Source organism: Chlorocebus sabaeus, chromosome 17 (assembly GCF_047675955.1).
Source record: "Chlorocebus sabaeus isolate Y175 chromosome 17, mChlSab1.0.hap1, whole genome shotgun sequence".
Classification (NCBI taxonomy): domain Eukaryota; kingdom Metazoa; phylum Chordata; class Mammalia; order Primates; family Cercopithecidae; genus Chlorocebus; species Chlorocebus sabaeus.
In genome coordinates, this window is record NC_132920.1 from 52,829,786 (window position 1) to 52,842,374 (window position 12,589).

At 42.8% G+C, this 12,589-nt stretch overlaps 1 protein-coding gene across 2 annotated transcripts; it reads right to left on the bottom strand.

Annotated features, from left to right (window-relative positions):
- Positions 1-2,013: 2,013 nt before the first annotated feature.
- Positions 2,014-12,110, bottom strand: GSTA3 (glutathione S-transferase alpha 3). 2 transcript variants are annotated; one of them, XM_038006174.2, is made up of 7 exons: positions 11,955-12,110; positions 9,664-9,771; positions 7,632-7,683; positions 6,284-6,416; positions 4,105-4,246; positions 3,190-3,321; positions 2,014-2,291 (listed from the first exon to the last, which is right to left on the bottom strand). In XM_038006174.2, exons 2-7 carry the CDS (start codon positions 9,748-9,750, stop codon positions 2,169-2,171), a joined length of 669 nt encoding a protein of 222 aa, XP_037862102.1. In that variant the 5' UTR covers positions 9,751-9,771; positions 11,955-12,110; the 3' UTR covers positions 2,014-2,168. The 2 variants fall into 2 exon arrangements, with proteins under 2 accessions (XP_037862102.1, XP_037862103.1); XM_038006175.2 differs by lacking the exons at positions 7,632-7,683; positions 11,955-12,110.
- Positions 12,111-12,589: the final 479 nt, after the last annotated feature.

Below are 12,589 nucleotides of genomic sequence, written 5' to 3' on the forward strand. Positions count from 1 at the left end.
CCTGAGGGAAAAGCCTTCTTCCCCTTGTTTAATTCCATTCCTCATTGTCTGGCACAAAACCTGGTCATTGTAGGAGCTCCTAAAATACGAAAGTTTTTTAATTTACATGGAAAAATTCTAGCAAATACAAAAGTAGACAGAATAATATAACAAAGTTGAAAGTACCCATGACCTGGATTCACCAATTGACAAAAACCTTTCTTCATCTACACCATGCAGTGGGTTATGTTGGCCGCCACAGAAGATAGGTCCATATCCAAACCCCTGGGTCCTGTAAATATGACCGTATTTGGAAAAAGGCTCTTTGCAGATGAAGTTAAGGATCTTGAGATGAGACCATCCCGGTATATCTAAATAGGCCCTAAATCCAATAAGAAGTGTACCTACAACAGAGAAGACAGACACACAGAGGGTGAGGTGCTGGAAGCCCCAGGCAGAAAGTAGAGTGATGTGGCCAAGATCCAAGAAAGTCCAGAAATGTCAACAGCCCCCAGAAGCTGTAAGAGGCAGGGAAGGATTGTTCGCTAGAGCTTCCAGGGGAATGTGGCCCTCACAACTTGACTTCAGATTTCTTGGCCTTCAGAATTTCTGTTGTTTCAAGCCACCTTGTTTGTAGGAATCTGTGACAGGAGCCACAAGAAAACAGTACAAACTTCCATGTACTCCCCCGCTACCAAGGGATTCTTTTGAAGCAATTTCCAGACAGCATATCATTTCTTTGGTAAATACTAGTATTTATCTCTAGAAAGGAAGAACTACTTGTCGAAACATGATCACACAATTCTCTTATCATATTAAAATTCTATAATTTCCTAGATTCATCAAAGCTTCAGCATTCTAGTTCATGTAAGTGTCCCATACCCGCGCTCGCAGTACAAGGGAGCAGACACAGTGGCCCTCAGGTGTTGTTAGAGGCTCAATGGGGCTGTGAGGAGGGCACAGAGAACAGCCCAACGCTCCTGAAAAGCAACAGGGTAGACTTAATTGTGGCCACTGGGAAGAAGCTTGCCAGGCAGGGCTAGCAAATGCGCCCAGGCAGGAGGGCAAGAGGCCCCACCATGCCCAGAGGGTTGATTGGGCTGAAGATCAGGGAGTGAGGATGGGTGTGAGGATGCATTCTGTATGCAGTCAGGACTCACTGAAGAATTCTGTGATATTTAGATTTGCATTTCAGAAAAACTACTCTGGTTGTAAGTGGAGAAGAGACTAGAGCAAAGTGAAGCTGCAGGTAGGAAGCGTGTGTGTCTGTCTGCTCTCTCACCCACCTCTGCCAACTGTGGGGAAGCTCACTCTAAGAGGAGAACTCAAATTGCAGAAGCCCAGGTGTCCTGGGAGAGAGTAACATTACAGGCCCAGTAGGGGCTGAAACTAGAAAGCACTCCTAATCGAAGCATTCTGGCACAATGACACACCAGGGAAAAATGATTTCGCATATAGTTATTTGTATGTAATTCACATATAACATCTGTATCTTGGCAGCCCAGGCCTGAGTGGCACTGAGGGAAGTGAGGGAAGGTTCATGCCTGGGACCCCACAGAGCCTTAAGCAGCAGAGTGAGGATAAGCCAGGAACACACACATTGTAAAGGAAAACAGGGTGGCCTGAGAGCAGAGGATGAGTCTGTTTGCTCTTCAATATTTCCTCACCTCCTAGAAGACAGGAATCCACAGCAGACAGAATCATCGTTGTAAAAATGCAGGAGAAAGAACGCTTTTATCAGAAATAAAATGACTGTCCAGGAAAAGAAGAAAATGTCTTTATGCCATTACCCAGAATGGTAACTCTTCTCCTGTGCATACCTGAAAATGTCAGGAGCGCATTTCTACATTGATATTTTAATAGATTGTATGATAAAAGTTACATGATAATTCTTGTTAAAAGTCAAACAAACCATATAACTTACATTTCCCATTTTTACTAAATTTTTATTTTCAAGAAAGAGACAGGTTAGGAGGAGATTAGAAATCTGAATTCATATCAGATCCTAATGAAAAGGCTTAAATTTTAACTAAGTAGGCAAATAGGAGTTTTTATTATTTAATTAGCATATAATTGAAAAGGATTCATTAGCTTTACAACAGGCACAGTCAACACTTAAGTAAAGCACTTCATTGTTGCAAACTTTAGAATATTGGTCTTGCATGCTCTTGGCCTCCATGGCTGCTTTATTAAAATCTGAAAATCTTTCTGGCTTCTTCTAAAGCTTTTGCATCTGGCGGAGGTTTCCTTGGGCTGCCAGGCTGTAGAAACTTCTTCACCGCGGGCAAGTTGCTGATTCTGGTTTTCAGGGCCTGTAATTCACAAAGCACAGCCTCAGAGTGAAGCCAAGGCCTGCCACCACCATTAATACCACCCAGGGAATCTGACCCCTCCTGCCAAAGACCAAGCGAGTCCCCTCCATCAGCACCAGCATGGAGGCAGAAACAGACACCCAGTGAGAAATGAAGATAAGAGGAAGGACATGTAGCTCACTTTATTCTCCCCAAAGATGTCTTAAACTTTTAATCAGTTCAGTCATCCCTATCTTTCTCCTTACATATTAATCCTGTAGATGAATGACTCTTGTATAAGACAAGAAAAAATAATGTGCCCATGAGATATCAATACAGATCAGTCTCTAAGCAGAAATGAAAATACAGAGAAATGAGTTAGAAAGTAAAATGTTATAGAAAATATTAAAGTCAAACCATGGGACCACCTTTTCTCAGTGAGAGATACAGGGTTGGGGGCAGTGTGGTTGGTGAGCTGTGCACAGAGGAACATGATTATCTGACAGCTCCTGCTGGCCACCCTGGCCAGAGCCTAAGGAAGGAACCAGATGGAAAGGGCCCTGCTCAGACCAACTCAGTGTGGGAACACAAGGACAGTCCTGGGATAAAGGGCATCACAGAAAACTCAGGAATAGACCACAGAGGAATGGGGGAGGGAGGAAGATGCTGAGCCCTGGGTCCTTTCCATGATAAAAGGCAAAATACTTTTCATGGGGTAGCATGCACCATGAATTTCCTTTCCATAACAAGAGTCTTTCATGCCTCAAAATTGGAATCTGGAAGCTCATTTTGGAGACCTAGGGGTAGTGAAGACCTGAAAAAGGCTCGGGTCAGAACATGGCCAGTCCAAGGACCCAGATACTAGACCCCAAGATGGGACATGTGGAGCTGCCTCTCTGAAGGCTGTGAAATGGGTCACCTTCAGCAGTGGGAAGCTGGAGATAAGGCTGGAGTCAAGCTCTTCCACATAGTAGAGAAGTTCCACCAGGCTAATGTCAGCCCGGCTCAGCTTGTTGCCAACAAGGTAATCTTGTCCATGGCTCTGTAACACCTGGAGAATTTGAGACATCAGATCAGAAACACATGCCCACCCAGGCTGGGACCCCTGCTTCTCCCTGAGTCTTTCCAGCCTGACATTCCCACCTGTGTGGCCTAACTGGATGGTGTGAAGGTCCAGGCCTTTATGTTCCCTGATTGAGTGAGGGAGCAAGAATGTGGTTCTAGCTCACTCCTGGGTTGGAGCCCAGGCTCCATTTTCTCTTCTTATTCCGCATAACTGTGGCATCCACACCACCCACCCTGCTTGCATTTTCCACATGGGCCAGGGGTTTAGCACCTGCTGCTACATGTTCTGTCTGCCCCAGGCCCTACAGTGTGTAGCCTTGACATTCAGGATGAGGCTCTACACTCTACTCTCTCCCTCTCCAATCTGTCTTGGGCAACGACTCCACCTTCATGACGGCACTCTTCCTCCAGGAGTAGACTATTTCAGTCTTCATTTCTCCATATGTTCCATAGACTCAACAGCAACCTCTATGTGATTCAGAGCCTTCCACAGCCCACGTTCTACTTACAAACAAAATTTTGTTGAATAGAGAATTCTATACTGGAGTCTAGTAAATTGAAATTTTGCTGGAAAATTATAACTTGGAGATAAGTGGTATCATTGTTCCTCTAAGTCAATTTTCATAAAATGCCTTGAGAGTCAGAGAGCTGCACTGGTGTTCAGGAAGTCTCACTGAAAGTGAAGGTCAGTGCCCCAGGAATGCCCAGCCACTATTTTTCTACTGGCCTCTAAACTCAGTGCCCCAAAATGCTGAACAGCTTCACCTACTTTTTCGAAGGCAGGGAAATAGCGATTTTTTGTTTTCTCTTTGATCAAGGCAATCTTGGCATCTTTTTCCTCAGGTCGACATAAGGGCAGAAGAAGGATCATTTCATTTAAATCTGCCATACCTTCCGTATACATATCAATTCTGAAAGACAAAAACAGCCAAAGCATCAAATGCCTCTTGCCTTAGATTTTGTAGGTTTATAAAAACCTAAGAGAATAGAGGGTCAGATGGTGGCAAAGTAATTCACCTCCAGTGGGTGCCTTTTATATTCTAGTCAGTATGCTCTGATTTTTGCATGTATATTGACATTTCCTTCCTTCTTTCTCTCTTTTTTTTTTTTTTTTTTTTTTTTTTGAGATGGAGTTTCCCTTGTTCTCCAAGCCAGAGTGAAGTTACACAATCTTGGCTCACTGCAACCTTCGCCTCCAGGGTTCAAGGGATTCTCCTGCCTCAGCCTCCTGAGTAGCTAAGATTACAGATGCCTGCCAATACGCCCAGATAATTTTTGTATTTTTAGTAGAGATAGGGTTTCGCCATGTTGGCCAAGCTGGTCACGAACTCCTGACCTCACGTGATCCACCCGCCTTGGCCTCCCAAAGTGCTAGGATTATAGGTGTGAGCCACCATGCCAAGCCGCCATTTATTTCTTAAAACAACTTATTGAGGTAGATATATCTCTAAAATCTTTGCTATGCACATGACCAAATACAGGTACAAAGAGCATCGGTGACCTGTCTACAGTCACAGTCATGAGAGAAATTGGTGGAATCACTGCCAGTACCCACCAATGCTGTGCCAGGATAGATAATCTTTATTATGGTTTGTTCTGTGCATAAATTTAGTGCGAGTCAAATTGTCAAAGACCTGCCTCCTGAGTAAATCCCAAGAGAGTCCCTGGCACAGCCATCTCTGTCATGTTCCTCAACCTGTCTCATCATTTTTCATCTCCCAGGCCCACTTCTATGCCCAATATTAGCAGTTTTTCCCGTAACTCCCATGAAACATAATTCTACAGCCCTCTCCATGTGCTGTTGCCTGACTCTAGCCACATGTGCATTACTTGAGACCCCACCTAAAAGATCCCCTTCCTTGGTGAAATTCTTTGCACAGTTACAACCAGGACATATTTTAGGAGACCTTTTTTTCTTTTGTGTGTCTGATTTCTTTCATGTAATGTGTCTTTAAGGCTCAACTTTCTTGTAGCATGCATCAGTACTTCATCTCTTTTCATGACTAAATATTGTTCCATTGCATGGCTAAGGCACACTTTGTTCCTCCATTTATTGGTTGATAGACATTTGGGTTGTTTCTACTTTTTGAATACCATGAAAATTGCTGTTATTTGCACTGTATGTTTATGTACAAGATTTGGTGTGGAAGTATTTTGATTCTTTTGGTATATACCTAGTAGAGGAGTTGCTGGGTCATTGGTAACTTTACATTAAACTTTTTGAAGTTTCACATAGGATGTTATTTAGAATCAGGCAGCCCTATCACAACAGTGAGAAGACCCCATGGCTTTGCTGGTATTCTATAAATCTAGCTGCTTCAGCCTTGAATCAATATGTCAGGGTAACCCCAGAGTTCTGGGTGCCAGCCTCTACTAGCCTTGCTCAAGTTTACCAGTCCATATAATTGGCTGGTAACTTGGGTTCCTGATCATCATTCTTGGAATTACTGGGACCTGATATTCAGCTTCTTTGCAATCTTCCCTCCCCAAGCCTTCATCTACAGACTCTCAAACATTCTATGCCTGTGCTAAGCTGTTGGCTGGAGTCCAGCCTCTGAAGGCCTGACCACCTGGAATCACGATTCCCCATCCTCCTCAGTTCACAGGGTTTATGAGTGTTTGATTCCCCATCCTCCTCAGTTCACAGGGTTTATGAGTGTTTGATTCCCCATCCTCCTCAGTTCACAGGGTTTATGAGTGTTTGGAAACTTTGTCAGGGTGCTGGATCCATGGACTGCATCCTCTTCTAGAATCACCCTCGCCTGAACCCTCCCCATGTTCACTGTCCCCTCATCTCCACGGGACTCTGCAATACTGGACCTCAGTATGTATGCCCAAGGCCCAGCCTGCTGCTAGTCATGATGCCCTGTCACGGTCCTGCCCACTCAAGGAAGGACCTAAATCACTCGGTGTTCTCTGTGGATGGAAGAACAGAAAATATACCGTACAGGGCTCTCTCCTTTATGTCTTTCCCGTAGAGGTTGTATTTGCTGGCAATGTAGTTGAGAATGGCTCTGGTCTGCACCAGCTTCATCCCGTCAATCTCAACCATTGGTACTTGCTGGAACATCAAACTCCCATCTTTAGAAAGAAGGAAAAAAAAAAAAAGGAGCATGAAATTTCTATGAATCCCACTATTTCAAAAATAAAAGACAATAGTTGAAATGACTGAGGTTATAAAATGAAAAAGAAATTATTGCCTATTAACCTCCAAAATGAAATAGTATTTTGATTTTAGCTGCCTGTAGTTCTTTTTCTGATCTGATTCCTTTTACCTTTTAGCCTGTTATTTCATCTCTGCTTTTATTCCCCATCCAGGTACGTAGTAGATCCCTTGTATTTTTCTTGGGTTGATTTATCTTCATGGTATTTTAGGAAAAAGTTGAGACAGGTTACAATGGGAGTGCCAGGGAGATGTCATTTAAAATGAGAACTTCCCAGGGTAAGTCTCACGGTATCCATGGCCTTTAAAGTAGGTTCTGAGACACAATTTTATGTAGAGGTCCCTTTCTGTGTTCTTCCAAACCTACAATATTGCTACAATATGACCTTGTCACATGACTCATGAAAGAAAACAACTCAAGGTAATGGCCATATCTATTTCTATTCTTTTCATCTTATTAATGTTCTTGTGTGTCCTTGGATGGGGAAGTCTGTGTGGGATCCTGAGCTGATGACCACAGCTCATTCACGGTGCCCCAAGCATGAAAACAAGGAAAGGGCATTCTCAGGCCACTGGGGATGGTTCTTCTAGCAAATACTCTGAGAGGTCTGGCCTTTTAGCCTGGAGACAGTTGCCAGATCTGTTCAGGGAGCCTCATCCCTTCCACTTTAACCACTTTCTCCCTCTCCACCACCCCAACTACCACCCTACACATACACAGGCGTCACCTGGTGTTAAAATCTTCAACTATGGCCAGGCGCGGTGGCTCACGTCTGTAATCCCAGCACTTTGGGAGGCCGAGACAGGCAGATCACGAGATCAGGAGATAGAGACCATCCTGGCTAACACAGTGGAATCCCGTCTCTACTAAAAAAAAAAAAAAAACACTATCCTGGCATGGTGTTGGGCGCCCGTAGTCCCAGTTACTCGGGAGGCTGAGGCAGGAGAATGGCATGAACCCGGGAGGTGGAGCTTGCAGTGAGCCGAGATAGCACCACTGTACTCCAGCCTGGGCGACAGAGCGAGTCTCCGTCTCAAAAAAAAAAAAAAAAAAAAAAAAAAAATCTTCACCTGTACCTTCTCTACTAGATACCAGATACCCTCATCAGAGGCACTTAGAGACTTGATCTTACCATTTCTTAACTTTTCCAAATCTTCTGCGGATTCTATAAATTTCTCTTCAAACTGGAAGCAGAAACAGTAAATGGGTTCTTGTTAGTTCATTCCATAGCCTTATAGACTTGTGACCTTGAATGGCCCCCATCTGGTACATAATTTGGAGAACATAAGATTTCTGAGTTTGGCAGGGGACACAGAAGAAGTTCATCATGGCTGCTTGGAAATTTAGATTAGATCCCTCAAGAAACAGGCATGGGTCAGACCATATAACTGCTCAATCTTCTTTTTCATTTATTTATTTATTTTGAGACCAAGTCTTACTTTGTCGCCCAGGCTTGAGAACAGTGGTATGATCACGGCTCACTGCAACCTTGATCTACCAGGCCCAAGTGACCCTCCCACCTCAGCCACCTGAGTAGCTGGGATGATATTCATGCACCATCACATCCAGCTAATTTTGTATTTCTATTTTGTAGTGCTGGGGTCTTGCTATGTGGTCTAGACTCATCTTGAACTCCTGGGTTCAAGCAATCCTCCCCCATCAGCCTCCCAAAGTGCTGGGATTAAAGGTGTGACCCACTGCTCCTGGCCTGCTCCGTCTTTTAGTTCACTTCACCTCCCCACAGTCTCACAAATGTCCATGATTAGGGAGGGAACGTCACTGGAGAAAAGGCACTGAGCTGCAGAACTGATGTCTGGGTGACAGTGAAACAGCGTATTCATTTGTACAAAGAAAACAACCTGAAATGGCAGTGCTTGGATTTCTTATGTGCTTGTTTCCTCATCGGATTGAGAAAGGGTGAAGCTAAAGTTTCAAGCCCTCGCGAAGCAATGGAGAAAGCGCCATCCCAAGGTTCAGGTCCACGTGGCGCGGTGAAGCTGAAGGGGTGCGCTGGAAGTTCCACCTCACCTGAAACCCTCCTTTTCTGCTGACACCCGAGGGACAAGATCTTCTGAGTTTTTCCATTACTTTCTCTGGAGGAAAACCCTCAGGCAGTTACTGAGGGACTCTGGTCTGGACTGCGAAGTGTTTTTCTCAGTGACACCTCTAGAGGACAGCGCTTAGCGGAGTCCCACAGACACCTCCCAGCATTTCCTGCTCAAACACTGGAAGGATGGCCTGGTAGCACTGGGGAATGCTTGGGTGTTCTAGAAGCCCCCACTCCTGATTTTAATCACCTGTTTACTTATCTGAGTCCTCGTAAACACATATGTAGTCTGCCTCAGGGCAGGAATTGTGTCTGCCTTGTTCACTGTCAGTCCTCAAGACAGAACCTGGCACTTAGTAGGTGCACAGCAAAATAACTGCTGACTGAATATGCTCAGTCTTTAACAGGCAGTTTGTTACAATCCACTCCCTCCCTGCCTTTATTGTGATTTATAGTTTATGTTTAATGACACTTAGTTTCTTATGTGCTTACCATTTTATTGTATAAATTTCTCATATGTATATAAAATACACATAAAATACAACAGTCCTCTTTGTTTCAATCATCGAGCTGCAATAATCCCCAACCCAAGCCAGTCTTTCATTTGTATGCCCAGCTTTTCTCCTTCTCTAGTCATAATGTGAAACAAATCTGAGGCATCATATTACCTCATCCTAAATACTTTAGTGTGTATCTCTGAAACATAACAGAAACATCATACCTAACATCACAAAATCACTAAAAATTTAACAATAATTCTTTAATATTATCTAATATTCAATCAATATTCAGGTTCCTGATTGTTATGTGTCATAAGTTATATTTTATAGTTTGTTTAAACCCTAATGCAAATAAGGTCCACTCATTGTGATTAGTTGATGATTCTTTTCAAAATATATTTTCATTGGTCATGTCTTCTTTTTCATGTGCTCTTTGATGGACAGATTTTTAAAATTACATTTGGTAAAATTTGTCCATTTTTAAAAAAATAACTGGGGATGTTTTTATTGGAGGTCAAAATATTCACAGGTCACTAGTATGGAAGTCTCTTGGCTTACTAAAACATTTTGATACAATCAATTAGGTCCAACTTAAGATGACCTAACTCAGAACATACCTCCACTCCAGCTGCAGCCAGGAGCCACCGGATGGGCTCCATTCTGCCCCGTCCATTGAAGTAGTGAAGCTTGGGCTTCCCCGCCATGGTAACAGTCTCTTGGTTTCTCTAAAATGAATGAATGAATGCATGAATGGATGAATGAATGAGTCTAGAGAAGCAAAATGCATTCTAGTATAGTATATATATGGTGGAACAACAGGAGTGTCTTCCTTCTTCTTAGCAGGATTGTTTTCACCTGTGAATTCTGTTTGCACTAGACAGGTCCAACACCAATGTGACTTCACAGGGTCCCTCTGAGATTCTGAGGCTTTCCTGTGTAAGACCTTTTGTTTTCATTTATTTATTTTTATGTTGGTAATTATTCCAGGCACTACTAACTTGCATTATGTTCCAACCTGTTTGGTGACTTCATGTGCCTTATAAAAACTGTATGTTCTATTGATATATCTAGCTCTCCCCTCAAGACTTCCCAAATTATAGAGATAGAAGGGATCTAGCTAGCCCTTCCTCCAGGTTTGTGCAATTTGCCAACTAGCTAGTTAGTGTCAAAGTCTGGATTAGAACCCAAGTCTTCTGACATTCAGACTAGTTTCTTCCTGTTATGACTTATTATTGAATATTTACAGCCTGCAGAAGTTACCATTTTTGTGTCCCCCACCCCTCAAACTGTGAGCTCCTGGGAAGCAGAGAAGTTGTCATCGTCTTTAAGCACAGTGTAGCGCATTGCTCAAAGTTCAGTCCGTGCTTCATAGGATATAACATGGCTAGATATCTCAAGAGCAATTCTTTTTTTTTTTTTTTTTTTTTTTTTTTTCGCGTTTGCCTCATAGGGGTCGCTGTTTTAGAATACAGTGTATAGAGTAATTAAAAAACAAACCAGGGCTGGGCATGGTGGCCCAAACTTATAATCCCAGAACTTCGGAAGGCTGAGGAAGGAAGATTGCTTGAGCTCAGGAGTTCAGGACTGGCCTGGGCAATTAAATAAAGTCTCTATTTAAAACAAAAAAATTAGCCAGGATTGGTGTTCCACACCTGTAGTTCCAGATACTCAGGAGGCTGAGGCAGGAAGATCACTTGAGCCCAAGATGTTAAGGCTGCAATGAACTGTGGTCACATCACTGCACTCCACTCTGGGTGACAGAACGAGACTGTCTCAAAATTAACAAACAAAAAGTGTGTGGAAAAAAAAAAAAAAGCTAGGATTATGGCAATAAAATAACCAATCCTGATTATGAAACCCACCAATCTGCTGTTTAAAAAGAAGGATCAAAGCAACCAAACTCTCCCACATAGTAGAAACATCATGACTACACAAAAAATTACTTTAAAAAATTGAGTAAGTGCTTTGGCAGGGTAGCCCAGGGTAATATTTAATTTGGCAGATAGGAAGAACTTGCACATAGAAGGACTTTGCATATTCTGTTGGACAGGGAATATAACAGCTTAAGAGGGGGTTATTACTGTTCTTAGATCCACTTGCCTACTACCCTAAAAGTCCTATATATTTAGATTCACTTGCAATTTTGAGACTTTAAACCCTGTTCGCCCTTTGGTCCCAGATACGTTGAACAAGAAGGAGGAGGATGTGGAGGAAGAAGAGGCGGCAGAGGAAAAAGAGGGGGAGGAAGAAGAAAGAGGGCAAAGAGAACAAAGAGAAGGAGGGAAGAAGGAGGAGAAGAAGAAGGAAAAATAGCATGCTACTTGGTGCTCAGTCACAAAGTCACTTGTATGAGCAATAAACTAATCTGTGTAAAATCAATGATGGAAGTATAAACTTAGATTCTGATTGGCAAGCATTAATGATTGGTTTCCCATTTGGAAGTACCAGTTCTAGAGGAATACAACCATCCAGATGTATTTTCTTTTCACTGATCAAGTGGTGCTCCCAATTGTGTGACCCTGCCAACTTTAAATCTAGTATAATTGTGTGTTGACTCCTGTATGAATCACATGAATACATGTTTTTAATAAACAACTTTACCATAAGCAAGCTGCAGCATGTGGCCTGTCACCGATGTGGTTGTATCTTCAGATTGCCCACAATGATACCACTCTCACTTTTCTCATATCATCAAATTCTTTGCCCTTGTTTTCTAATCGCTGAATATTATTTTTCTTTACCGACATGTCCTTCAGGAGCTAACAAACAATGTTTAAGTTGTCTCCTAAGCACACACAAAAGCAGCAAGGACATAAAGTACTCACACAAACTAACACATTTAAAATTGTTTTTCCTTAGTGAAGTAGACATGAGAACATTTATGAAGAGTTTTAAGGTCAATACTAACCTGATTAAAGTCCAGCTGGTCTCCGCTCAGCTTCTCCAGGCCACCTCCTGATGTATATGTTAGCGGTTTTAATACTATGACAACTGCCTTCTGAAGAGGGTAGAGTCTAGTTGGGAGCGGCCACTCCCACACCACTTTAGTCTCCAGAGTTCCAAGCTCTGCTAGGAAGAAAATGACAGGAATTAATTTCAAGGCTATCCATAAAAGCACAACAAGATTTCAGATCTATTTGGCTGCCTCAGAAGGTCACTGGGGACCAGTATCCTGTAAACACTGCTTAAGGAGGATCTGGTTAAATAGGCTGCAGTTTTATGACAGATGAGAAAACATTGTGGAGAGAGGAGGAAAGTGTCGTAAGAGGGTGATGACAGGAAAGAGGATAGGGAGATTTGATCAAGAGCATAGAGAGATTGCCTTCTAATTTTGTTTAAAAAGACTAAATTACAAATAATGTCACAAAGTTTTATAGGCCCAGAGAATCTGGCTGAGTTGTCCTTGCCCTGGGCAGACAAAAGACCTCAGCTGCATTCCCTGAGGTCATTTGCAGATTTTTCTCTATGACTTACAAGCTAGCCTTTCTAGCCCAAGGCTCTGCATGCTGTTTCTTCTGTTTGGCGCACTCTTTTCTCTCCTGC